The sequence below is a fragment of the Osmia bicornis genome, chromosome 1, assembly GCF_907164935.1.
Source record: "Osmia bicornis bicornis chromosome 1, iOsmBic2.1, whole genome shotgun sequence".
In the NCBI taxonomy this organism is placed as follows: Eukaryota; Metazoa; Arthropoda; class Insecta; order Hymenoptera; family Megachilidae; genus Osmia; species Osmia bicornis.
The window spans coordinates 7,318,453-7,344,820 of NC_060216.1; the positions used below are offsets into that span (position 1 = coordinate 7,318,453).

The 26,368-nt window shown below is 41.0% G+C and overlaps 5 protein-coding genes across 9 annotated transcripts in view; 3 read left to right on the forward strand and 2 right to left on the reverse strand.

Moving 5' to 3' along the window:
- Nucleotides 1–13: 13 nt before the first annotated feature.
- Nucleotides 14–5,588, reverse strand: LOC114875445 (cytochrome c oxidase subunit 12, mitochondrial-like). 2 transcript variants are annotated; one of them, XM_029185739.2, is made up of 3 exons: nucleotides 5,499–5,588; nucleotides 361–572; nucleotides 14–257 (listed from the first exon to the last, which is right to left on the reverse strand). In XM_029185739.2, the coding sequence occupies exons 2-3, from the start codon at nucleotides 567–569 to the stop codon at nucleotides 23–25; spliced, it is 444 nt and encodes a 147-aa protein (XP_029041572.2). In that variant the 5' UTR covers nucleotides 570–572; nucleotides 5,499–5,588; the 3' UTR covers nucleotides 14–22. The 2 variants fall into 2 exon arrangements, with proteins under 2 accessions (XP_029041572.2, XP_029041573.2); XM_029185740.2 differs by having other exon boundaries at nucleotides 361–631.
- Nucleotides 648–2,758, forward strand: LOC114875443 (dolichyl-phosphate beta-glucosyltransferase). Its single transcript, XM_029185735.2, has 5 exons — nucleotides 648–1,127; nucleotides 1,280–1,454; nucleotides 1,514–1,710; nucleotides 1,799–1,907; nucleotides 1,983–2,758. The coding sequence occupies exons 1-5, from the start codon at nucleotides 1,065–1,067 to the stop codon at nucleotides 2,423–2,425; spliced, it is 987 nt and encodes a 328-aa protein (XP_029041568.1). The 5' UTR covers nucleotides 648–1,064; the 3' UTR covers nucleotides 2,426–2,758.
- On the forward strand, nucleotides 3,240–5,224 carry LOC114875444 (programmed cell death protein 6). 2 transcript variants are annotated; one of them, XM_029185737.2, is made up of 4 exons: nucleotides 3,240–3,483; nucleotides 3,710–3,816; nucleotides 4,051–4,358; nucleotides 4,445–5,224. In XM_029185737.2, the coding sequence occupies exons 1-4, from the start codon at nucleotides 3,428–3,430 to the stop codon at nucleotides 4,544–4,546; spliced, it is 573 nt and encodes a 190-aa protein (XP_029041570.1). In that variant the 5' UTR covers nucleotides 3,240–3,427; the 3' UTR covers nucleotides 4,547–5,224. The 2 variants fall into 2 exon arrangements, with proteins under 2 accessions (XP_029041570.1, XP_029041571.1); XM_029185738.2 differs by having other exon boundaries at nucleotides 3,241–3,483; nucleotides 4,090–4,358.
- A 646-nt stretch (nucleotides 5,589–6,234) lies between the features above and the next one.
- LOC114875454 (adenosine deaminase-like protein) lies at nucleotides 6,235–8,077 on the forward strand. Its single transcript, XM_029185754.2, has 7 exons — nucleotides 6,235–6,450; nucleotides 6,571–6,701; nucleotides 6,789–6,980; nucleotides 7,065–7,302; nucleotides 7,379–7,514; nucleotides 7,588–7,688; nucleotides 7,765–8,077. Exons 1-7 carry the CDS (start codon nucleotides 6,412–6,414, stop codon nucleotides 7,963–7,965), a joined length of 1,038 nt encoding a protein of 345 aa, XP_029041587.2. The 5' UTR covers nucleotides 6,235–6,411; the 3' UTR covers nucleotides 7,966–8,077.
- Nucleotides 8,078–8,166: 89 nt separating this feature from the next.
- Nucleotides 8,167–26,368, reverse strand: part of LOC114875453 (protein dead ringer) — a 72,992-nt gene continuing 54,790 nt past the window's right edge. For 2 of the 3 annotated variants that reach the window (XM_029185751.2, XM_029185750.2), the window contains exons 5-9: nucleotides 14,186–14,369; nucleotides 11,310–11,668; nucleotides 10,204–10,573; nucleotides 9,927–10,123; nucleotides 8,167–9,831 (exon numbers count right to left, since the gene is read on the reverse strand). In XM_029185751.2, coding sequence (XP_029041584.2) covers nucleotides 9,656–9,831; nucleotides 9,927–10,123; nucleotides 10,204–10,573; nucleotides 11,310–11,668; nucleotides 14,186–14,369 — 1,286 coding nt within the window. In that variant the 3' untranslated portion in view covers nucleotides 8,167–9,655. The remainder of the gene's footprint in view (nucleotides 9,832–9,926; nucleotides 10,124–10,203; nucleotides 10,574–11,309; nucleotides 11,669–14,185; nucleotides 14,370–26,368) is intronic. The other variant, XM_029185752.2, reaches the window with a different exon arrangement.

The window sequence follows — 26,368 nt, forward strand, 5'->3', positions numbered from 1 at the left end:
ATTAGAAATGTGTCGATCTTGTTTAAACTCCATATTTATCACCCGGAAAATTTCCTTGCTTTTTATATCCATGCCAAGGTAATTTGTTAGCAACTCGAAGATCGTCCATCCTACGAATCCATTCGTTTGGGCATATTGTCGTGAAAACTTGTTTAAACCAACTGCATGCATTTGATCCTGCCCCTAAAATATGTTCACACCGATAGAAATCTGTATACATTACATAACAACGTAACGTTTGGTTCTGTTGTTGAAATCTAAAGAACATTTAAAATAATTTTAAATGTTATTGATTTTAGATGCAGGATGGAAATGAAAATATTAAAATATTCAATTAACGTAGAACTAAAACGAAGCTACCTTGGATCGTCGCCAGTAAAAAAAAATTCTGGCTCTTTTGGTTTTTCTTCTACTTCTTCTCTTTTCAAACATGGATCATCTTCATCTACCTCTATAAGTATCTTTTTTTTTGGACTTTTAGTTTGATCTGTTGAGTCTGTAACTTGCACCGGATTTATGGGATTTCTTCTATAATCCGGATCCAGTTCATCATTTTCATTAGAAGTCATCGTCTTTCAAATTTGTATTATTTTTAAGTGTAAAAGATTGATTTATTTCTTATAAAAAATTGCTAATAACAAATACAATACGAAATCATTCATACTACGGTTATATTGTATTGCGATAATTCAAATTTTTGAAATTAGGTAAATATAGATAAGAAATCCAGTGCCCTCTTTTACCGATACATAAAACTGTTATCAGTAGCCTATCACTTTTTGTTTTTTTAATAAAGCTAACAAAGAACTAGAAATCATAATAAAAATATAGGATCATTTTAATACTACCTAGATAAGAATTTTATTTCACAATTATTTTTCAATTTTACCAATAAAACAATATTGCATTTATCGTAGCCGGCTGTAAATACACATATGCAAATTAATTACAATTCCTAAAGCATGAGTGGCGGTACGAAGAAAGGAACTATGAAAGTACACGTATCACTTGACGACTTTTATAAAGTGTGTTTTGCCAATATTTAAAAGAGCCATAAAATTAAAATGATATCGCTGGGTCTTTTACTTCTTTATGCTATTGTATTTGCAATAATATGTGTAATTTTGGTATGTTTTTAGGTTATATTATAATTCATATGCCTTCTAAAGTTGTATAAACGTGGCAGTTGTATAAATATGTTTTAAAAATAGAAATTTTGTTAAACATATTTGTTAATATTTTTTATTGTAATAATAAAATTAATGTTATATACTTTCAGTTTGTGATGGTACTGTATGTGATAACAGAACCATATCCGAAAATATGGCGACATGAAAAAGAAAAATATTTTTTCAATCCAAAAACGGGAACAAGAGAAGCTTTTCCTTCTTTATATGATAATTGGAATATACATCTAAGTGTAATAGTACCTGCATACAATGAAGAAACAAGATGTAAATATTGATTCATTAACAGTAATGGTACATAATATAATAATATTTTTTTTTTGCAGTGCCTCTAATGTTAGATGAATGTTTGGAATATTTAAATCGTCGATTGAAAAATGGATGTACTTATGAAATAATTATAGTTAGTGATGGAAGCACAGATAACACTGTGAAGATTGCACACAAATATGCATTAAAACATGAAAACATTAGAGTACTAGAACTTGTTAAAAATAGAGGAAAAGGTGGTGCAGTAAGACTAGTTAGTAATGAATAATTTTTCAAATGTTTGTAGCATATTCTGCATTTTCTTATATCATAATTCTTTATCATAATTACTTTTATTTAAGGGTATATTAAGTGCAAGAGGTAGTGCAATACTATTTGCAGATGCAGATGGTGCTACCAAGTTTGAAGATTTGGAAAAGTTAGACGAAAGTTTGAGAAGTATTTTAGGATGTAAGTTATTTTCTACATAGCTATTTGAATTAAGCACAGCATAAGCTATTTGAAAAATGAACATTTTCTTTTTAGTTGATTATATGAATAAACCAGATGAAGTGAGTTCTTCTCATGCAGTTGTATGTGGGTCTAGAGCTCATTTGGAAAAAGAAGAAACTGCCAAAAGAACCTTTTTCCGATTGCTGTTAATGCATGGATTTCATTTCTTAGTATGGTTTTGGGGTGTCAGAGGTATCAGAGATACACAATGTGGTTTCAAGCTTATAACAAGAGAATCTGCAAGAACTATATTTCAAGCCCTGCATGTTGAAAGATGGGCATTTGATGTAGAAATATTATATATTGCAAGAGTTCTAGACATTCCTATTACTGAAATTCCTGTTCATTGGACAGAAATAGAAGGATCTAAGATAGTACCATTCTGGAGTTGGTTACAGATGGGTAGAGATCTATTTTTTATTTGGTGCAAGTATAGAATTGGTGCATGGAGAATAAAAAGATCCAAGAAAACATAACATAGATGCATACACAAGTATCTATGAAAAATAACAATATTCTATTTATAGAAATTAAAGAAACATCTATCATATTTGATGTGATAATCATGATATACTTTTCCTTTGTAAGGAAAGTTTATGAATCTACAGTGTTGTAATAAATTCGATTTTATTCAACGATTACACGTTAAAAGTATAATAAATTATTATACATGCAATACAACCTTTTAAAATTATTATTTTAGACTAAGCTTTGCAGATGTTACCTATTGTTACATTCAATCTTTTCTTTATACAAGTACTGTAATATGTAACAATTACCACGTATAAATATTTTATAATTAAAAATAAGTCCTTGCATTTATCATGATTTATTACGATTTTCAAAATATAAAACTGTTCTTTAGTTTTTTTCAGTTGTAAAAAGCATTCGCCAATGACATAGGTAAATACATACTAATCTGTAGTCACTGCGGCCAATTAGACAGTATCGCCACCTACGATTTCTTGGTCATTACGTGGACACGGTAATGTGCAGGCAATATATGTATAAGAATCGGATAGGCCTGGACTGGACATGTTTTTGATTCTATTTCTTAGAAATCGGTCAAAATTAGCACAAGATCGGAAAATTATTAGAACAACTGTTTGACAAACTTGTATTTCCATAAATTAAATTTTTTTAATTACGATCTCATCTCCATCTATACAAAAACGGCGCAAACTACTCAACGAGTTACCGATCGATTTTCCGAAAAACAGGAACACTAACATTACCTGTCGGAAAGTAGCGGAGATAAACTGTATACATATCTATATATTTATAGTCACTGGTTAGTAACACGTCAGAATTTCTGAAAGCGTGACGTATTTGTGACGTCGATTACATTTTCACGATATTTTTTGCCAAACATTTTTCGGAACTGCATTTGGATACTCATAATCAGTTAAAAAGTACTGCTGAGTAATACACCTGATCAAACACTTATTACTTATATATTGTGATAATTAACTTCAAAAATGTCTTTTGTATCACCTATGCCGAGTCGAGAATTCCTCTGGGACGTATTTCAAAGGTAAATTGAAACTTTTCTTATTTGTTTGAGTAATTAATTTAATATACGAAAGTTTTTATGTGAATATCTTCTCACAAGTATGTTCAACTAAGGAGATATTACATACACTTTACTGTGATGGTTATCTTTAAGTTTACTAATGAACTTTCTGAAGTTTTAATCCTATATATAGGTAAAAATCCTACTAAGTAAAAAATGTATAGATTTTTTAAATGATATGTTTTAGAGTCGACAAAGACAGATCTGGTGCAATTACTGCAGAAGAATTGCAGCAAGCTCTTTCAAATGGAACTTGGACACCATTTAATCCAGAAACTGTTCGTTTAATGATTGGTAATTATGTTGTTTATATGTTTTAAATGATCATGTAAATCAATAGAAAGTTAAATGATGAATGATGTTAAATGATGAAAGTTAAAAGTTGAATGATGTAGTTGGATTATAAAGCACTATGTTCATTGATGCACAATTACATTCATTGATATGTACATACACTGGTATAATTCCTAGCTAGATTTGCATGGTCCTTTATCTTTAATACATGTTTAGTCAATTTTATTGGTGCAGGTATGTTTGACATTGACAAAAATGATGCTGATTCCTCAGGTATGTTTGATAAAAACCAAAAAGGAACAGTCAGTTTTGAAGAATTTGGAGCTTTGTGGAAATATGTAACAGATTGGCAAAATTGCTTCAGATCATTTGATCGGGATAACAGTGGAAACATTGATAGAAATGAATTAAAAACAGCTCTCATAAATTTTGGATATCGATTATCAGATCAAATTATTGATACTCTTATACGTAAATATGACAGAGCTGGTCGTGGAACTATATATTTTGATGATTTTATTCAGTGTTGTATAGTTCTATATGTAAGTATAGATTTTTATAAAATTTATTATCAATTAAGAATTATAGTTTATTGTTTAAAAATATATGTACTTCTATTACTTTTCAGACTCTGACTGCTGCCTTTAGACAGTTAGACACAGATTTAGATGGTGTTATTACAATCCACTATGAACAGTTCCTGGGCATGGTATTCAATCTTAAAATATAAGATAATATATCTGTATTTTATTGGAACTATTCTTGCCTACCTTGGCACCTTAATATTTAAGACATGCATATTATACAAATGTTTGATGCCAAATTTAAAATTTACACATACTGTTTAGAAATTATAAAAATTTAGTTAAATATATACAGAAACATTCCTAAAGGAAAAAGTATGAATATTTAGCTTATATATCTATCTCTTCAAAAATGTTAATGTAATATATATTTTGCTTTATAACTTATTAGAATGTTAAAAATGGAAAAATATTTGAACAATTATTACATGTTCTACAAAATTTTAATACATTTCAAATAGAAAATAACCAATTTTTAAAAATAAAGTTTCCTACACTACATAACTTTTTATATTGTTTTTAGTTTTACTGTACAGAAAGAACTGTGTCAATTACATATGAAAAAGAAACTGATATTAATCATGTTACCTTGAAGTATTTTATATTATTTTAATACCAGTGCACTTATATGAATTATACCCCTTTATATTGTTGTGAAAAATATTAAATAACCTATAAGTCTGATAAAACTATCATAAAGTCAAAATTATTTTGACTGTGCTTTGTTAAAGTATGAGTGTTACATTTAATTATGAGATCTATACTTCTGTATTTTTCTATTAATAAATCAATATGTATTTTAATTAAATACTTATACGAATTAATACATTTATTATTATTAATATATGTATTGTTATATGTATTTGTCTGTATTATACGAATTACTGTTTAAACGAAATTTAAAGACCAGGCTGGCTTTAGACTTCCCTCCTTCCTAACCATGAGTACTTTTAACCAGTTAACTGCCGAATTTAGTTTTAGAAATCCCTCACGAGATGCGTAATTAACACCAAGCAATGACGAGTATACATGTCGAACGCAGTTAACTGGTTAAATTAGGTCTAACTAAATTATTATTCGTTCAACCAGAAAACATACCTGTTCTGAGCAGCTCAGGAAGGCCCTTTCCTTCTACTTTTTGACTATTTTGAGGCACTTCGCGGCACTTTGTAATTATATACAGGGTGGACAAAACTATACGAATCGCGAAAGCAAGCGAGAACGGCACGCGACGGCGAAGGTCAAAACGTATCCTAAAGATCGCACCACACGGTATGTTGCTGAGGTACCATGATGCGCTTGCGCGGACGAGGCATGCTTGAGCCGTATGCGCAGAACGCACGAAAACTTGTTATAACAAGTATGATCTCTTGTTGAACGAATAATAGACTGTCGTCTGATTCAAGAGAGTTGTTTAAATTAAAAAAATTATTAATTTAAAGAAAACTTGAAAATTTGTTTTGGTTGAATTTTACTTTAACGGACCCAAAATTTTGGACATTTTTTTTTTAATCTGTATAATCTGAAAATGCAAGTCTTAACTTTAGGAATCAGTGGTTAAAAAGTTAGTTTCAACCAATGCTTTACTGGCTATAAATTCGATTCTATTTTCTGGGTATGGGTTTCATCACTAGCTGTATTTAAATTACTTATAAAATTGATATAGTAGAAGCAATAAGCAAATGCATGGCTGTAGCCTCTTTCTCTAAGATAAATGTAAACCAACTAACTCAGATAGTATCAAATTTACGGTTTGACTAAACCCGCTAAAATGGTCGGCACTTATATACATGCGTCTACCTGCAGCTAGCGACACCGTTCATTGGACATGAAGCCAATATGGCGTCACAGTAACGTAGCAAATGCACTAAAAGTGTCAATCTCTACTCGCTCATTACTTTTTAATCACTGGATTCCTAAAGTTAAGACTTGCATTTTTGGATTTTACACATCAGAAAAAGGTCTAAAATTTTGGGTCCGTTAAAGTAAAGTTCAGCCTTTGTTTTTCACAATGAATTTAGAAGCTTTCTGTCAGTCCTTACCAAAGTTGGTATGTATAATTTTCAAATTTTATGTATACAGAAGGTTAATATTTATGATCGCAAACTACTTTCTAGATTTGTTTATGGATGATTAAAGATAAATAAAACTTAATTTATGTATTTAACAGGAACTTCATGCTCATTTGAATGGATCACTAAGTACAAATACTTTAAAAAAGTTATATAAGATGCAGAATCCTAACTCAGAGGATTGTGAAAACATAACTATGAATGTTGATTGTTTTTCATCATTAGGCGAGTACGATAATTTATTTATAAGTTCTATTTTATTAGTTTTTATACTTTACATTATGTTTATTGTACTGAAAGTAATCATTTTTCATAGGTGTTTTAAAGTATTTGATATAGCACATTCACTAACAGTAACACCAGAAGCTGTTTTCCAGTCTACTTATGAAACAATTAAAGAATTCAAAGATGAAAATGTGATCTATCTAGAACTCAGAAGTACACCTCGTGCTGTTGATGGAAAAATGACAAAACAAGAATATGTAGAGTCTATTATAAGAGCATTTCAGTAATAACAATTTAATATTGATATCATTATTTTGAAAAATATGTAAATATGTAAATTTGAATTTCAACTGTTTCATAATTTAAGGAGTTGCGAGGCAGATTTTCCAAGCATACTTGTGAAGTTACTGATATCTATTAATCGTAAACAAGGATATATAGCTGCAAAGGAAAATATACAGTTGGCAATAGAATATTTCAAGAAATATTCCCACTATATTGTAGGACTTGATCTTAGTGGAGATCCAATGGCAGGTGAACCATTTTTAAAATTATTAGAAAAAGCTAAAATGGCTGGTCTGAAAATTTCAGCTCATTGTGCAGAGGTAAAATTTATTTTGTATATTTAAATTACATTTCGAATATTATTGAAGTAACGTCCCTTCATTGCCGTGAGTATAGATTTCAAATGAAACAGAAGCAACGGATATTCTTGAATTTAAACCAAATAGATTAGGACATTGTACTTGTATTCATCCTAACTTGCAAGGATCAAATCGTTTATTTAACATGCTTCTTGCCTCGAAAATTCCCGTGGGTAAGAATGATGAAACTATGAAAGTTTACTAGTTAACTTACATAGATTCAATATTTGGTTTTCTTTTATTCAGAATTATGTCTAACATCGAATGTTAAATGTAAAACAGTACCATCTTATGCATCTCATCAGTTTAAATATTTGTATGAAGCTGAACATCCTATTTGTCTTGCTGTGAGTAATGTTTCTGATATTTATTTACATATTCATTCAATTCATCTTAAGTAAAATCTTTCGATCCTTTTTTCAGACCGACGACAAAGGTGTTTTTCATACATCTTTATCTCGAGAATATGAAATAGCCGCTTCAACATTTTCTCTATCGCGCAAAGATTTAGTGAATCTTTCTATGTCGTCCGTGCGGTACGCTTACGCGACGTCGGAGGAGAAAAACGTGCTGTTATCAAAAATTGAAACATTCAGTCGCGAAGTATGTGATACTATAAATTAAGGTTTAATTATTATGTATTTGAACAAATAAAAGAGCTGGTATTAATAAAATTGATAATTTATGTTTGTTGGGCATATCGGGGGTGTAGAAAATTATAAAATTTCAGTCAAACTGAACGATAACAATTACAAACGCGACGAGAAATCCTTAAATGAATGATTAAAAGTGTGGACCCTTAACGAGATAGCAGGACTATCGATATAAAAGTAATGCCGATTTTATTCGTTATGATATTCGTGGATTCGTTTACATGGATTTACAGATAACTAAATTGCTACTTATGGAGACTATAATAGTTACGTGTCTCAATGTTTTGTGTTTTTTTCTTCAATAATATCATGTATTAATATATACAACATTTATAATAATTATTACAATATTATGCTTATAAGTGTGTGGTGCACCTTTGTTTCGGTATTGATCAAGAAAATTATTAATACCTACAATGGTAACGCTAACGCGTGATTCATTGAACATCATCGATTGTCTCATAAGCTATCAAAATCACAATTGAAAAATCTAACATTGCTTAGTGCTGTGAGTTTCCTTTCACACGTTACATTTTCGACAATAACATTGCGTATCTCTTTTCGTCAAACTTTTGTTCATCAAAATTTTTACGTTTCGTTATCGATCAAAAGTAAAAAACAAAAAAGAACAAACTTAGCACCACTTGCAAAGAAAATGTCGAACAGCTGTCTGAAAAAAGCAAACTGCGTATAAACATCGTTAATTCCCAGAGATTTTTATGGAATTACTTTTATCCTTAAACGTCACGATTAAGAACGAACTACGAGCTTAGCTTAGCGAGAAAACGGGAGAGCAACAGGGAATCACCTTTCACGTGAATTTTTTATCTTTTTTTCATGTATTTTTCTGTTTTTTTTTTCTTCTTACCATTATTAGAACCGTTACTCGCTATATCTCGTCATAACAAGGTGATAATAGTAAATAGCTGCGATAATACTAATAGTAATGATAGGAATAGCGGTAATATAGTCATAATATAATTATATATTTATATATATATATATATATTGACGATGACGTTAATATCGTTCTTTAATAACCAATAATAAGAAATTATTTCTACCATAATATATAATATTCGTCCTATGTAACAGTCTTTTTGGCTAACCTTCGAGCTATGAACAATAAAAACAGTTTCATCCCCTATCACGCGTATCCTCGCGGATCCTATAGATCATCAAAACTGTCACGTTTCATCCGTTTCCTGACAATCTATATTCTTAGAGATCAGCAAAAGGTCGCAAGTTTCCTTCCCTATTTGCTATTCATACCATTTACTGTCGCGAGTACTATATATATATATATATACTAATTATCTTATCTTTCGCTATTGTTTTGTATTCTAACGGCTATGACTAAGGGGATGCTTTATTCTCAATCACTCTCTCAGCGTTATTCTTTCGATCTCCCGAACTTGGGACACACGTTTTTACCTCAGAATGATACGCGTGTTAGATACAATTTACTCTATCACGATAGAGAAGAAACCCCCCGATGGTGATCATCGATCGAGTTTAATTAGTCGTAGTAAAAAGAAATGTACACGTGCTGATTTAAAATGCTTTATATATAAAATGTCGGAAGGGAGGCCGATTTCGCTATGATTGATTATTATGTAATATGTCGTAGGAAGGAGGTGGTACGTTTTGTTATTTGCCATTCACGAGACCACGCTTCGCGACGCTTTACTGTGATTGTTACTGTTGCTGCTGTTATTTGTTGCTGCTGTACTGGCCGTGGTCCTGCTGTCGCTTTGGGCGAAAAGAACACCTTGGTACATCACACCGTTCAACTCCATACTGACTACTAGGGAATTATCACCGTTCCTTCCATCCCCTGTTATAAAAAAAAGAAAGAAATAAAACGTAATAATAAATTTCTATTACTTTCTGCAACAAAAGAATGCAAACTTAAATCTTCTTCTCTATCACCTCGATTGGAGATCTTAATGTGCGTGCCTACGGAGGCAGTAGGGTGCTTCTCCATGGGGCTGTCGTCGTCTGCGAGCAACCGTTTCGCTGGCGGTGGTCCGGGAGTGCCAATCAGTTCCGGATCCCTTTTCACCTGTAAACTACCACCTGACGAGGGTGAGCTTTGTCTGGCAGGGGAGGAAGACACGGGCGACGACCTAAAACGCATCCATTCAACGGTCGTACAAAGTGAAAACAGTGTTGTACTCTGTTGAAGATGAAACGAAGAAAAACTTACGGATATTTGTTGTTCTGGAATTGCAGTACGTACCTGAGTCCAAGATCGAGAGCTTCTCTCTGAGGTTCTGGACTGGAAGCCGGAGGTACTGGCGAGTGCGAGGCTTGAGGAGACAAGGGTGGCTGGTGACCAACACCTGGATACAAAGTGTTGTTGTTGTACATGTTCCATAAGGTGAGTCTAGACATTTCGAGGGCACTGAAACCCGCGTCTCTCGGTGGAGTGGAGGACGGTGGCGAGGCGCTTCCTTGTCGATGGATCATCGGCGGTGGTGTACCAGCCCCGGCGCTCCTTAGCTCCTTGTTCAGCAGCTTCACATATTCCACCATCCGTGCCTCAAACTCGGATGGTGCCATTCCGGGAATAGGTCCTGCAATCAGTAATGGATCACGTATCGGTATCGTTATCGAAACACTCGAGGATGTTTCAGCCTTGAAAGAGGAAAGTTAAAAAAATTCCCTGTCGAACGAGAAAGGGGAGAGCGATCGGGTATGTTGAACGCAAACGCAAATTCAGGGGGCGGCGCGAGGTAGGAAGGAGAAAGGGTGCTAGAACGTGGCAGGGAAATTGGTTAGAGGGTGGCAAAAGAGGACGAAAGGGGCGAAGCAATAGCGGCGATGGTGGTGGGTAAGGGGCGAGAAGGAGGAAGAAAGGGATAGGGAAGTAGGAATGCTCGTTAGCGAGAGTCATCCGTTAACGCCTGTCTCCCGGAGGATCGTACAATCAATTACGCCTCCTTCGCTCTCGCATCATCATCTCCGGGGAGGCCTGGAACCCTAACTACCGATTTAAAATAAACTCCTGGCTCTTCCACTGCGTTTTCGAACCGTCTCTTTCCTTCTTTCGTATCTGTCTCCTAGCGTACCGCTAACTTTTCATTTCGACCCTTTCTCTGGCCTCCGCTTCGATTCTCCCGTTTCCGGTCTATTTCAATGTCTCTCCCTTGTTATATTACCTTTTACGTTTCAAATCCGCACATAAACGTTAAGCTTAATATGCAACAATCTAATAAAAGCCAAATCATTCAGCGTGTTTACCAGGAAATGCAAGGTGAGAAGAGAGAGAGAGAAACAGAAAGGTATGAAAAGCAAGAGATTTTGACTGACCGGCGTTTGGTGGCTGTCCAAGTGATCCCTGTGGGTGTTGCGGGTGGTGCGGATGGTGGGGCAACGGCGTGTGCGCGGCGCTTCCGTTCACCAGAGATTGCGGCCCGTGATGTTGACCGCCGGCTGCCACCGCCGTCACCAATGACAGCGGGGACATTTGGGCGTGCAACGCGAGCGAGTTTGGCGTATGGGGATTCCTTTGCACCAGGCTCTCACCTGCCGCGCCGCCGCCGGCCGCGTATGCCCCGTAACTACTTCGACGTCCCTCCCGTCGATTTCCGTCGATCGCCGCCTGCAATTCCGCCGGTGTCGACAGCCGCTTCTTCTCGCACTCGTACGGATACAGGTATTTCATGTACCTGTAAGAAAAGAAAAAAAAAACAAACAAAACAATCAGAAGGTTTGAAATACGCAGAAAGCGAACAGTATATTGATCTTTTCGTTTCGAACCCGTTATCGGCTCGCTTCATCTGCACTTTCTAAGAGAATATGTACGGGCGAAAAAGATATCGTTTGTGTCTTAGAATAAAGCACGCGGTGTCTATAATTTACAACAACGCTCGTTAACGGTGAACAGTGAGCAGCACGGTCGGATAACGCGACGAGACAAGAACGTATGCGAGCGGGTGCACGTTATTAATTCACATCGCGTCGGGATTGCAGCAGGCATTGTCCGTCGTACGGGCGGAAAACGTCGTCCCGGCTGGCCGAACTCGAAATTGGCAAACCAGAGACAACGTGCAATCCGTTGCTTAATTTAATCTTTGCAGAAAGTTTATATCCTGATCTCAATAGCGTCGATTTCGACGCACTTCGTCGAAACTCGATATTGGAACGAATGAAAAGAAGCGATATAACTATAAACATAAAATCTTCCGAAGAGAATAAAAGAAACAAACGTTCCATGAAAACGTCTGCCTAAAACCGCAACGCGAAATCGATTTCTCGACAGAGGGATGGAGCGAAGGAGGGTGAGAGACTGGTAATTTTTAAATATTGTTTATTTTGACGTGCTATCGGCTGGAGAGAAGCGACTGTTGCTCTCACACACGTTCGTGAATAGACGTATCTTTGCAAGAGAACCGCATGGTCTATAATTCGCGCAGGGATCGTTCAGCTTTTACGATTGTCTGCCAGACCGCGGCCGAAACTAGCCCTTCGGCCCACTTTGTTCCCTCTCTTCGTTTCTCTTTTGTAAACCCAACTCTTCTTTATCGAACGAACCTGGAAGACAAGCACGGTTTCATCAAGTTCCACCGTGCACGCCCGATGAAACCTCGGTCCAGGTGTGCGTCCCGGGACCGGTGCATAAATCTCTCTTACTGGGTGATAATCAAATTCGCACCTTTTCAAAGAATATGATAGCTGTAGCATAAAAAATAGTCACCGAGGATGTCAAGGCGATGAAAGACTGTGAACTCCATTCGAATAAAACGTCGTCAAGATTTCGGAAGTTTAATCCTCGAAGATGGTTGCCCGATGGCGTACACGAAACTTCACGAAGACGAATGCGCTTGTCGTTGATCATCCTGCTTGTTCAGTTTGAGATCGCAAAACGATCTGCTCCAAAGATCAGCAGGTTCGATAATAATAAAGATGGAATCTCTACGAGTCTTTGCGAGCGAGCCAAGTTCCAAGCGGATAGTTAATACGAATTTGACGGCCGATTTATCCACGACTACGACTATTTTCGTCGACCAATTCGCTACGCGTCTGCCGGCTCGTGCTGGAGGTGGATGATATTAATTAAGACTCACAGATTTGTCTCGACAAAGGAACCGTTTTGCACCGAGCTTCCTGACGGATCCGAGAAGAGCAGGCGCGGGTGTAACAGCTGCTTCCTTTCGCGAACGCGTTTAATCGTCATCGCACGATGTTTCCAGCTTCGCGATCTCTAGTTTCGCGTTCGCATAAATTACCCGTCCCCGTTTGCCGGGTAAACGAAGCTTTATTCGTCTCGAAACAGGAGAATCACGATGGTGGATAAAAATTTGGAAAGGAAATAATTTGATTGAAACAAAAGCAAAGTGCTTTGGGCGCGAGGAAAGGCAGAGTACTACTCTTGCTCTGGCAGGTGACGAATGGGGTTTAACCTGGCACGAGCCGTGCCGCTCTCCATCCTTTCCACGGTTTTGAGTGTTCGCAGCACGGGTGAGGAACGTTAATATTGTCTGCTCCCCTAACCGAGCTTCTTTTGTGCTGGCCGCCGCTTCGTATATTTTTGTTTCGCGGAGAACATGCCGCTCGCTGATACAAGCCGCCATCTTAAGCACACAAACAGTCCTCCTTGCCGTTCGTGTTCACCAGCGGTAATGATGATAGCGTTTTACAAACAACGGCTGTCCGGAAGGCGTCGAGTGTGCTTTGATGTCCCCATCCCCCCGGATCTACTGTCTAACCTCCTGTCCTTTCGATTCTTTCGCTCTTGTATCAAGAGTTTTGGCCCGTTTCAAATTGCTCATAAACGTACAGGAAACGCGATACTAGTAGCGAAAGGATAAAGTGAAAATTTTCTGGCGCCAGCTGTTGCGATGCTCCAAAGGTTCGTTCACACTACAAGCACGCGTCATGGTTTTAATTTTACCCAGAGTTTCAGCGTACTGTGAATGAAACTTTTAGTTGAGAGTAATCAATGACGCGCCGAGTCCGACCGGAAGAGAAAGAAATGAATCGGAGGGAGTGGTGACTAGGAAGAGCCCTAACTCCTTCGGGAGAAGAGGCACAAAAGGCCGGGTGTTCTTAGTCATCGGTGCAGATTTCATGCTTAGATGAGCTTTCGTCGAGCACGGGGACGGTGTTCATTGTATGCGAATTACCAGCCAACAGGCGCATTGCCGGAACTGGGTCCCGGATGAGAAACTTCACGATCTACTTACTGGGTGCGCAAAGTGAACGCGGCGGAAGTGATGCTCGATGGCAGGTGGAGGCCTTTGATGATTTCCTGCCATAGTTTCTTATTGATCACGTCGACTAGGCCGCCCCTAGCGATCACCAGGTTGTACAGTTCGTAAAGATCCAGTACCGACTTTGCCATGATTGGTAGTCTGTTGATCGGCGTCCCTGGAATCAAAGAAAATCTTATTAAAATAGGAAACTAGCCTATTTACGCGGGACTGTCAGCCTGTAAGGCTAGAAAATAAAATAGAACGGAAGGATGAAGAAGGAAAAACTAAAATCGACTCTCGTGATCGGTTTTCGACGATGGTACATGCAGGGTGCACCGTTGGAACTTTACGAGGTTTGTCCAAGGCTTCCAGCGAGGGGCGTTAACAAGAACAATAACGAATTCGTAACGATCACGCGAGCTCCGCGGCTTTTACGATCTCCTTACATGTATCGTACGCTCGCGTATAACAAACAGAGCAACGAAAAAATAAAAAAGGACACCCACCGATGGAGCAGCTAATCTGGCAATTTTATCTCGATCAACAAACAAGCTTTTTTTACGAGCTTTCGAGGCAAGTTGAGATAACGTAAAGAAGAAAGAAAGAGGTCTTAATAAAAGGAAAATAAAATAAGAAAAATTTCCATCCCCTTCGCGCACACTGAACCAGTCGTATGTCTCACAAGTCACGGTTATTTCTACTGCGCGAATAGACGCTCGGCCACAGGAAACAGATATTACACTAGAAATACTGTGTTTTTAAGACATACGTGAGTTAAACGTTCCGAGTAACGCAGCTGTGGTCATTATCAGCCCGTTCCAATAACTCGACGAGCTTTCATCAACGTATCCATCAGAATATAGCAACAGTGATCCGGTGTCGGAGGGTTACGAGGTTCGAGATCTATGTTAACGGGGTGTTAACAGGAATAGGAAGACGCGTTCGCGACTATCTCGTGGTTCGTCTAAGCGTATACACGTAAACGATTGCTTTACGAGCTTTCGTGGTGGCCGTAATCTGATCGTTACTCTCGTAGACGTTCATGGACGAAAATAATAATTGAACGCGTCGTGATTCAACGATTAAAATTTAAATTAGATAATTTGAATATTAGGTGTAGAGAACGGGTTAGTAGTTCAAGGTGCGACAATACTGGTTAGAAAAAAGAAAAGAGTAGGAAAGAAAAATGGAAAGCGGAGACGAAGGAAGATGGTTGTACCATCGCGATGGCTGAGCCGACGTTTGAGCCCACTAAACACATAATTTCGAGCCGATTTAAAGTCACGCGAAAATTCACCGGCAGCAGCCGTGTACCGGCTCGAAGCCGGTAAATTTTACGAGTTTGTCCAGAGGTTCGAGTTAACAGGGCGTTAACAAGGGCAATACTCGTGACTATCGCGCGTGCGAGCCTCTCCTTTGCGGCTCTTTACGAGCTTGCCAACGATTCTTCGGCTACGAAACACCTTGCTGCACAACCAGCAACAACAAGAGCAACAACAGCAACAAGGACGAGAAGGATGCAACGGAGATGCAGCGGCCAAAGGAATAATAACGAGAGCAAGTAGTATCTGGAATAATAATAGCGACCGACTGGTAACTAGACTCGGTATGCTCGAGGTGCAAAGAGGAGCGAGGTTGACTTTCAGCGATGGCTTCGACGCGTTACTGATCTTCCAATGATTTTTATATCTTATAGTTTAACTCTTTAATATTTTTTGGGAAGACTAAACCATGTAGTCGGTTGTTTGTCACAAAAGTTAATTCTAAACAATCGTGCGCGAATAAAGAAAAATGAAAACCAATCTTCGTTTTCAGGAATTCGTGATTCATAAAAATTTTCTGATGAATCTGCGAGCGAACCACGGGTCCCGAGTGGCCATCGCTAGAGCAACGTATCGCAGGATCGTTTATCCGCCATCGAGAAGGACGAAGGGTGCTGCCCGCCATTCTTGTCTGCTTCTTTCTCCCTTTCTCCCTTTCTGCAGAGTGTAGGCAATAAAACGTTGCAGGCCAGAGTAGGGGAACCAGCAATTTCGGGCTATCGAGCGTGCTCTCTCCGGCTTTATTATTGGCCCTGCAATTATTGTTGATATACGCGCAACCCAGCAACCCAGGGCATAATGTTCCTATATAGGGCGCGGCGATAAAAGTTGTGCTCGCAAAATGGCGGCAGATTCTTCTCGTCCCATCAACTCCATCGAGACTGCAAGCCTTCGAACCCCTTTCCGTTCAATTTCTTTTCTCACGAATCCGCTGGTAGTTATCTTTACCGTAGTCGAACTTGAAGATTTAATTTTTAGGTAAATTTCCTCTTTAATAAAAATCCTATTCATATGTATTCCGGAGAGAAACAAATGAAGATGCCTCGCAACAGACAATTTGTATTATCTCAGTTTACAAGACAGGAGCAAGACGAGGCCAAGATCGATGTATCTAAGATAATACAAGCATGGAGAAGAAGAAGAAAAGGAAAAGAAGAAGGTACATTAGGTGAAGGGAAGCTCATTGTTCGGCAGCAAGCAGAAATCCGCGAGCAAAGAAGGTAGACAGAGAGAAAGATGCAAAGATAAGGAGAAAAGAAATGGCGAGGTAAGCGAAAGGAAGAGAGAAGAGGTATTTCAGGATGCGATTACGACTTTTCTTGGTAGGGCGTCCAATCAGCAGTTATTTTTATAATGGCCGCCGCCGCCGCCGCCACCGCCACGGCGTATTCGAGCCGCAATGGTGGCCGTTGCACGTTCGTTTCGAACGTTACCAGCCAAAGTAGCCATTCGACGGCCGTGCAGGCGTTATGTACTATCGTTGTACATAATTTCACGCGGTTAGCTTGAGAACCGAGGGGTGAACACGCCGCGATACACGAGCCGAGAGCCATCCGCTTCGCTCACCCTATTAACCTTTCTTGTCCATCGACTTCTGACGGATGTCGTTCGCTTAAAACAACCTTTGATTCCTATCAATTCTTCTATATTACCTAGAAATTACAATTTTCGGCTTGCAGAGGTATCGTATTAGTTTCTGGTAACCGGAAAGTCACTTAAGTACAGCCGTCCCGTGGACGGCGGTCGGGAGAAAGGGTAATTGGTATACGAAACAAAATGTTGCATTTTATGGGTTATTGCGAAGCATATTGGGCGGGTAGGATCGACGGGCCGAGGGAGTGCCCGATCTAATAACGATCGACCATGTCGGAGGCCTTTATTAACCGACGCAGCAGAAACTGCGACCCACCATGGGCCGACTCTGAAAGCCTTTAGGACGCGCGCGAAACGACTTTTCCCGGAATCTCGCGTGACGGACCTGGAATCTATTCAATAAGCCGTCAACGTAATATAACCCCTCTGAGCTATTCTGTACCCTCACCCTATGATTCTCTTTAAAAAACGCGTGCATAGTTCATTTCTTTTTTCCTAAGGAATTCAATTAAGTCAATAAATAATTTGGGACGGATTTATTCTTTTGATTAACCCGATAAACGTGATTCGCGCTTATCTGTCCGTGTACCTCGCGATAGCTCGAGCAAACCGACCGAGCAACTTTCTGGCTAAACTCGCTACGCTACTTTCAACGCTCGCATTTACGAGCTAATTTGCGGTCTTGCGGTTCGCGCTGCTGTTCGACGACAAAGTCAAATCGTTGTCTGTTCAAGGGTCTTTCGAACGCCATCGAAAACCGTGCTGATTTCTGATGGAAAATTTAGGGGTGGTGAGGGTAGACGAAGAACGAAGAGGTAGAAGAAAAGAAGCAGAAAAGATGAAAGCTGGTAGGTTAACTTTGTTAGCGGTCGGGTATTATCAGACGAACGAAAGAGGCCAAGATTGGCATTGCGGGGAATAGCCAGGAGTGAGAGAGGGAGAGGGTGGAGTTTCATATGAAATACACGCGACATTTACTGCCTCCACCGGGCTCCGGGCCCCTGCAAAGACGCAAACGTATTATAAATAGATCTCTTTCTCTGTCCCTTCCCCTCGTCTGTGTACCATTCTTTGCAGCAAGCATTTTCTCTCCTTTTCCATGCCTCGTCGAGTTCTCCAGCCCTTCGGTGTCGACCTCTCGAGATCGAGAAGGGAACGTGCCGGCCGGGCTCCAACACTGCTACAATCTGCTTTATAATCTTGTTAGGATTTCGCGGAAATATTGGCGTAATTTACGATCGGTCTTAGCGAACGTTAACTGTCAAGGCAGTCGCGATGGAACGTCGAGGCCGTTCGAAGGGGTTGCACCCGCGTCTCGACGAACGAAACTCGTGAACGCTAACTTACGCCTTTTTACTCCTTATTTCATTCTCGGATTCGACGAAAGAAGCACAGCTTTTCTATTATTTCGTCGAAGAACTATAGCTCATTACGGGAGGATCTCGATATAACGCGAGTTTGAATAGGATTATCGACTTGTGGGGCGATCCTGTCTATCGAGGCATCGAAATCTCTTCGACTAGAATAGATCCCCCGCGAAACACCCCGTAGCCACTTGTTGCTCGACGATCAAATAATTGTATCTCGGTCGGTGGCAACCCCCTGGGACGACCCCCGGGACTGGCTTATAATTCGTGGGTGGCATCTCGACCTTCTTGTCTCCGTGTTCCCTTCATCTAATCCGGCAAAATAAAAAAACGACCCTCTGCGTGTTGCGAACAAGAAGGGACAACCTTCTCTTTTGTCTCATCGAACTTCTGTTCGACTTGTTAACCGTGAAATATAAAAATTGACGGGTATTGTCGAAAGCTATGCACACGCGTCGAACCGGTGCCAGAAGCTAATTATCTCGTGCTACACACTTCTATTTCTATCGTATAATTGGTAGGTATTATAATGTGTTCGACTCCACGTGTCCGTTTCTACTGCGACAGTGAACTTGTTAAAAGATTACAAGTTACTTTAAAAGAAAATTAGCCAAGTTTCTTCAGGAATAGAGAACACATCGTCAGACGATGGTAGTTACCACTCGCGGCTGATAGAATACGTACACTTTCTACTGAAATCTTTCGCACTCCAGCTACGCAACAAGATTCCCCTGACTTGAAAAACTGTAAGAGGATAATTAATGTATCCTCAAGATAGAAAGAGAAATTATTCAAATTTCTAGCAAGATCGTTGATGGATTTGAGTCTGGGGAGCAACTGATGATAGTCGCCGTCTCGGATGGACATACCCTTATTCCGGTGTGATGTTTCCGGACGACGTGGATCAGGAACAGAAGATAGACAAAACACGATCTCAGGCAAGGGCGTGGCATGGAATAATTTCACCCAAGGCTCGTCCGTCTTCGTCTGCTGGTTTCTTTACTCGCTGTTGTCGTTCTCCGTCCGCTTGTTCTTTCTTCGTGGAGAACGACTTGGGTGGGCCATGGTCTATAACTCGTCATCCTCACCATTTCCATAGCATTCCATAAACCTGATAATATTTATTCTCATCATCATCCTCTAAGAATTGAAAGGTTGGGCGATTGGAAGACGGAGGATTTCCTCGAATCGATATGGCACAAACTACGAAATAGCGACACTTAGGAAGGCTGACGCTGGACGATATTCCGTCTCGGACGAATTCAGTTACGGCCTCCGTGTTTCTGCAACCGAGCAGACGAAAAAGAAAAGGAGAAAGAAGAGAGCTCTCCGTGCTCGTCTGTTTGCCGAAAGTCGACTGCTAGAGTGGTTCTTGCTCGAGACTGGGACAACTGCCAAACACTTGCCAACAATGTGGCGAAGCTTTTGATGTGACGTAAAATGGCACGTTAACCGGTCCTCGACGTGTGCTTGGTCGGGGTTGTATCCACGATTATGGTTCCGTTCAAAGCTTAAAACACGATTTCGATCGTTCTTTGATACCTTCGACAATGGTAACACGCCGTAAATGTCACCAGGTAACCCGATATTGTTCTCCAGATAGAATCTAACAATCTGATTCTCAAAATATCATGTTTACAAATTGCCTAATTTGCATTGCAACGTCTATCGTGATATTTCTCTAGGGGAAATTCGTAAATTTATTAATAAATTGAGCTCGTAGCGAAAGCAATATCGTTAAAAGCGGTCGTGGGTTATAAAATACGCGATAAAACAGCGGCTAGAGCATTATTATCCGATGCCAGGCGTAAATCAACCCACATATCGGCCTCGCAGAAATAACTTTCGATTCGAGCTTGTCATTCTGCCAGAATATAAGGGTTTAAGTCCGTCGTAGCGAGAGCCACCGTCACGACCCAAATATCGCCGCGGGTTCCATGGCCGCGGCGCGGCGCGGCGCGGCACGAAGTTGCTCGGCGCAGCTCGCCGCGACGCGAATTCGTCAGGGATCGTAAACGCAACGACACGGCTGTGAGCTTTAACGACGTTAATCGCGGCGAGTCAGCTCGTCGCTTGGTAATTACCTCGCATAACCCGACCTCCGCGTGTCTCCGAAAGAAAACTCGTTAAACTCCACCCTGGTGTCGCGAGTGCTTTTCGCTTTCCAACTTTCCGACACTGTTTTTCTTCCCACTGCCCCCGTGAGACGCGTATCCAAATTAAAACTGAAATATTACCCCGAAATGAAGGAAACCGTGATGAAAGTTAATATAAATCGACCGCGTCGTGAAAGAAACATCATTAAAAGTAATCAAAAAGACAAGAAGAGGATCAATGACTCGCCTGGTATAATTCCTTTGGGAGAAGAGGCGAAAGGTAAGAAACACCGATGATCCCCGTGTGTATAATAGCAGGCATGGTTTCGAGGGAGCGAAAGAGGGAGAAGGACGGAGCCACGAAGCGAGGGTGGGGTAGGCGATATATCAAGAACCCCCAGAGCGATCGGCGCTGTTGTGAAATATTAATAAGCAAATTAGTTCAGACTTAGTGGCCCGCCAATACTAAACCGGCAGGATGGAAATGGCCGTTGGCCGTCTACAACGCTCGTATTTCACTTCCCACGCCTGGACTGCGTCGAGGCCGCCAGAACGCGGAACCCGTTCTCCCATTTCTTCCACCTTCTACCCTTCCTCCTTCCACGCGTTTAACATGTTTCTTCCCCCGTTCGTCCGTCCGTCTTTAATTCGAATTAAACCATTTTGAGACAAAAGCGCACCCACGCCAGGTTTAGGGGTGCAACTACCACCACTTTTTCTTTGGACTAGTGAATATTTTTCCTGTTTCGAAAAATCGTAGGAAAATCCTCGAGCGTATTTACGAAGCAATTTGATGAATTTCGAGGTGAAAAAGGGTTAATCAATCGTCGTGCAACAGAGGATAATTCCTGTCGTAGTTTGTCGAAGGGCGTGTAGGAGGATGCGAGGGAGAGACTCGGTTCTGGTCGTCGCGGGAAAAGAGAAGATGGGAAGGGAGAGAGAGAGAAGGGAGAAACGGAGGCAGACTGTCGGTGCAAGAATTCGTCAATTACGTCACGGGAACGTAACGGATGATCGGCGAGAACGAGCGGCGTCGAGACGTCTAGAATGTGCGAACGTCATCCTGCTAAATGCTTTTCGCTCGGCACGGAGCTCGCTCGGCTCGCGTGCGCGAGCTATCTATAGCACTGGAACGTGCCAGAGAGTCGTGCTGCCTTTCTCTCTCTCTTTCTCTCTCTCTCTCTCTCTCTCTTTCTCCCTTTCCCTTTCTCCATCTCTCACTGTTGGATGCTGGAAGCTACCCGGTCACTTGTCCGCCGCTGGAAAATGTAGGTCGAATTCGAGCACGAGCGGAGAACTAATTGGACAGGTGTAACGCGACGTCGCCGATCCTGCTTTGTTCCACGAAACTCATCCTTTTCATTTAGGTTGCGGTGCGCATGAAATGTCGGATTCCTATCAGTGTGCAAAATTTGTTGAACGATACCTCAATTTTTTCTATTTTTCAAATAGCGAGCACGAAAAGTTACGAAACTAGACCAATTTCGAGGCAGTTGCGGTCGCTCGATGAATTCCTTGGGTTAATCTTCCGCAAAATGACACGATTTACAAGGGTCCGTTTGCGTGGCACAGAGAAGATATTCGGGACTAGGGAATCGGCTACCGGGTCTCAGAATATCGGCGGCACGGTCAGATCTTCATCGTATTCGCATGTATAATAATTAATGTCGACGGAATTTCGTGTTCCTCTGCACGCGAAAACGCGAAATCGCCATCCCTCCGGGGCATCAATCATCACAGCGGGGGCCACGTCGTTATATTCTCGGATTCCGAATAATTGCTGATGATTGACCATCCCTCTTGTTCCTCGTAGCCAAACGAGAAGCCACGATTCGAGCGTGGAACCACTAATCAAATCTTATCACGAAACTTCTCGGAAACGCGAGCAGAACGATCGACGGGACGGGATGGCGCGGCGTAGCGTTTCTTCGATTTGCAAACGGCTAAAGAGTGTAGTGATCGATGTGGAAAACGGGTCGGCCGCGAGAAGCAATTAAACGAACGGAAGCAAAGTAGAAACGGTGAGGGGAAAGAAGGAGAGACTACCGGTTTTTCAATTTGCAAATTCTTCACGAAACGATCCTGGCACCGACCGAGACGGCGGCGTGCCTTCCCGGCAACTCTGCTTCTCTCGTGACCAACCAGATAATCCAGAAAATGCACGACACTAGACGTGACTTGTGCCATTCTCAATTCTTGAAACGCGCCACGTGGGTCATTGTTATTAAATATTTCATGTATCCCTGAACGCATGTCACCGGTCGTTCGCACCTTTTATTATCAAACGCTGTTATTCCAAATAACCCGCCAATTAAAACAAGCCGCGATAATTACACCCAGTATGGCCGAATGGTGATCGATCGAAAATCAAGGTAAAACGTTGGAATGAAATGAAATTTTAGTACGCTACCCCGTAGAATGGCCATAAGATCGGTACCAATCCTTTAACCGCTACCAGAGTAAAGGACACACCGTACGCAGGATCCTGTAATCCGGACATAATCCCGATTTAAGACCCTCTAAAAACAGCGGGTGGCCTTTAAGCAGCCTGATCCGTGATCGAACAAGGCCGAAGGGTGGGTAGCCGGGCAAAAGGTGAAGGGAAAGGGAAGCTGAAAATTCGTATTTGCTTCTCCTTCTTTCTCACTCGTGGTCTGGCTGTTTCCGAGAAAACATTTAGACGAGCTTTACGAGCGATCCGTCAAAGAGGAAATCCATCACTCGCGGGAACAGGGAGAGTCCGCCCATCGACCGGGACTCGACGATGTGCTGCTGCGCTAGGACTTTATTTCGTTTTATGGAGGTAACCGTGGATGGGTGTTTATGGACAAGCTGAATTGACTTTGTCCGTCGTCGTCGAACGTCCACGAATGGCTCGTACATTTGCTCGACAAGGTCGTAAACGCGATAAAACGACAACGGGACCGGGGCCAGCGGGGATACGAATGAAGGTAGACACCGGGCTGTTTCAAAACAAAACGGAACAAATTGGTAAACACGAAAAGAATTAGGAATTTTCGATGCTATAACTGATCCACGAAGCGAATGGAGTCGTCCTGTTGGATGATGAAAAATTGACGAGCTGAAAGCTACCTAGGTTGCTTCGTATAGATTAATGCAGGTTATTCTGCACCTTTGCTGTTCGAAACCCTTCATCGTTTCTAACGCCGCAGCGTGTCAACGCGTTATTAACCCTTTGACTGCAGTAGCTCCAACAAAAAGAAAGAAACAGTCTTCGAGTCTGACTGAGGGGAAGTAAATGAAATAAAGTATCAAACACGACGACTTTGAACAATATTAAGGAAAGATGTTATTGCCAGGTGATTCCAAGGTGCAAAGAGTTAATTAATCCAGAGGATTACCAAGGGGCAGATACGGAACAACCTACTTTCACGTATGGCTGCTGTCTCACAAAGAAGCTCGGCAAGATGGTACTGTAGCGGATCGTAAACCGTCCCTGGAATGGATCTGCTCGAATAAAAGTAAAATAGCGTGGTGTACGAGAGAAACTGCCTTTCGGCACAGACCAGTATCTCTCTCTCTCTCTCTTCTCTCAAGACGTTTTATAGCCGTCCCTTTCGACCGTTCGAAGATCGATTCTCGGTAGAGGTGCAACCCGTATGAATTTTAATATTTATTACGTAATAAAGCCTCCGAGAGGGAGAAAGAAACCATTCCTCTGTTTCGTCGTTGACTTTCGTTCCCGTTCGCTGACGTTGACTTTTGAGAAACTTTCGTAGCTTTCGATCGAGCTACGTACCTATATTTTCACGGCAAGTTAATTCGCCTTTTTCTTATTGTTGTTGCTGGTAACGTGAAGTGAACATATTCGAACTAGTCGCAGTGTGCCGTGACGAGGCGCAGTTATCGAGCAACGCCGTTAAGTACGAACGTGCTCCCGGCACCAAATACCGAATAATAATAATAAAAAAAGAAGAAAAAGAGCGGCTGTGAGGGGTGGAAGAGAAAAGAAATCGCAAACTGACAAATCACGTCGTCGACTCGTTCGCGTTGCAAAATGGAAATGCGAAAGGAGCCTTCGCTGTCGCGAGTTCGCTGATGGAAGAGGGACGAGTCTCTGAAAGCTAACGGTGGTGCATCACGATACCCTTAAAACCGATTTTCAATGGAAATCTGCTGCTACCTGGCACGATTGAACGCCTAATCAGAAGGATACTTGTTATTAGGTAGCGCTAAAGGTAAATTCAAATTCATATTTAGAAACTAAAGAATGAAAAAATAGCAGGTATATAAATTTAAAACGAGGTCGCAAATTGGAAAAAGTGAACAGGGCTGAGGAAATAATCGTGAGGAGCACGCGTCGCGTAAAAGCTTAACACTTCGTGCTTTTCCTATTTCTCGAACGGCCACGTAAAGTCCGTCGACCGTGATAGCTGGCGAACAGCTACAAAGTATTGAGTTTTATCGCGAAGAAAAGAGCAACGTGCGAGAAGAGCGGCAAAGAGGCGAGTAACCTATGTAATCCGTTGTGTACGCAGACGGCACGCACGACGTGCCTGTTCACAAGTGTGTAACGAAAAGTGTTCGTGCCAAACACGTGTTCTCACCGCTAATGCGTTACCCCCGTCCTGGGTAAAAAGGTATTTTTCTCCAAGAGCTCGTAACCAGACGCATGACCATACCCGGTTCAATGCACTTTTAGCCAGCCTATTAACCCTCTTACGCCAGAGACGGGGTAATCCCTCAAAGCGACACCTCGTAATTCGACAAGAATTAGGGTGATTACGCTTTAACACTTTTCGGTGTCGCAGTTGAAAGCTATGAAAAATCCTCCGTATTTCTCTTTTATACGCGAGAGGTGGAATAATTAACCGGATCGATGTTCAAAAAAAAAGAAGAAGTTATAGGGTGGCAGGGTGAGATATTGTATCGCGAAAGCGTCTTATCGGTGTTCGATGAAATTGAACGGATATCATTAAGAAGGTAGTGTCTGGTGAGAGCGTAACCGGCCGCCCGTGAACATCCAGGGATGAAGTAGAAACGACGACGAAGACGAGAAGAAGAGGTGGAGCTTGAAGAGGAGTAAGATAATAACGTATTCGACAGAGAATGGCATTGCTCTGGCGAGCAGTCGTCCGCCGCAGTATGAATTACATCGGCGATTGAAACTCGTTCGCGATGAAAAAGAAAAAAAGAAAAAAAAAAGGCACACACCACCTTCAACCAAGGGGAGTCCTCGGGCTGTCGGAGGTGCAGGGATTTGCATATTAAATGGCTTGAGATTTATAACGCCCAGGTCGGAGTCGAAGAGGTGCTAGCAATACGCGCGATAAATAAAAGAACTGTTGCCTCCCTCTCGAATAGACACTGCGAGTGACTCCTCTTCGCGTCTACCTCTTATTTCGGACCAATGTTGGAAAACAATGTCCATGTTCTTTGACCGCTGTTTCGCTCCATCTTTATTGATAATAAATAATAAATAATCGTCCGAAATACGGATAACGTCGAAAGAAATAGAGGATAGAAATGAAGGTGGATCGTATTTCAAAAACGAAGCTCACAGGTGGTACGCGATTCGCAATCAGCGTCGATTGATCGTTCGATGATGCGCTCTTTACGAGGTTCGATTAAAATCGTTGGTGGAAAAAGAAAGAAGCTTACGACGAACGTATCAGAGAATAAAGGAGCGTATCAGAGGGAAGAAGCTCGAAAGGAAAAAAGGCAGGGGAAGCAACCCCCCGCGGAGCTCGTTATTCTGTCGAGGCGAACAATGATTCGACATTAACGCGATTCATAACACCTTGGCCACGTCCTAGGATGCGCAAGACCATTCAT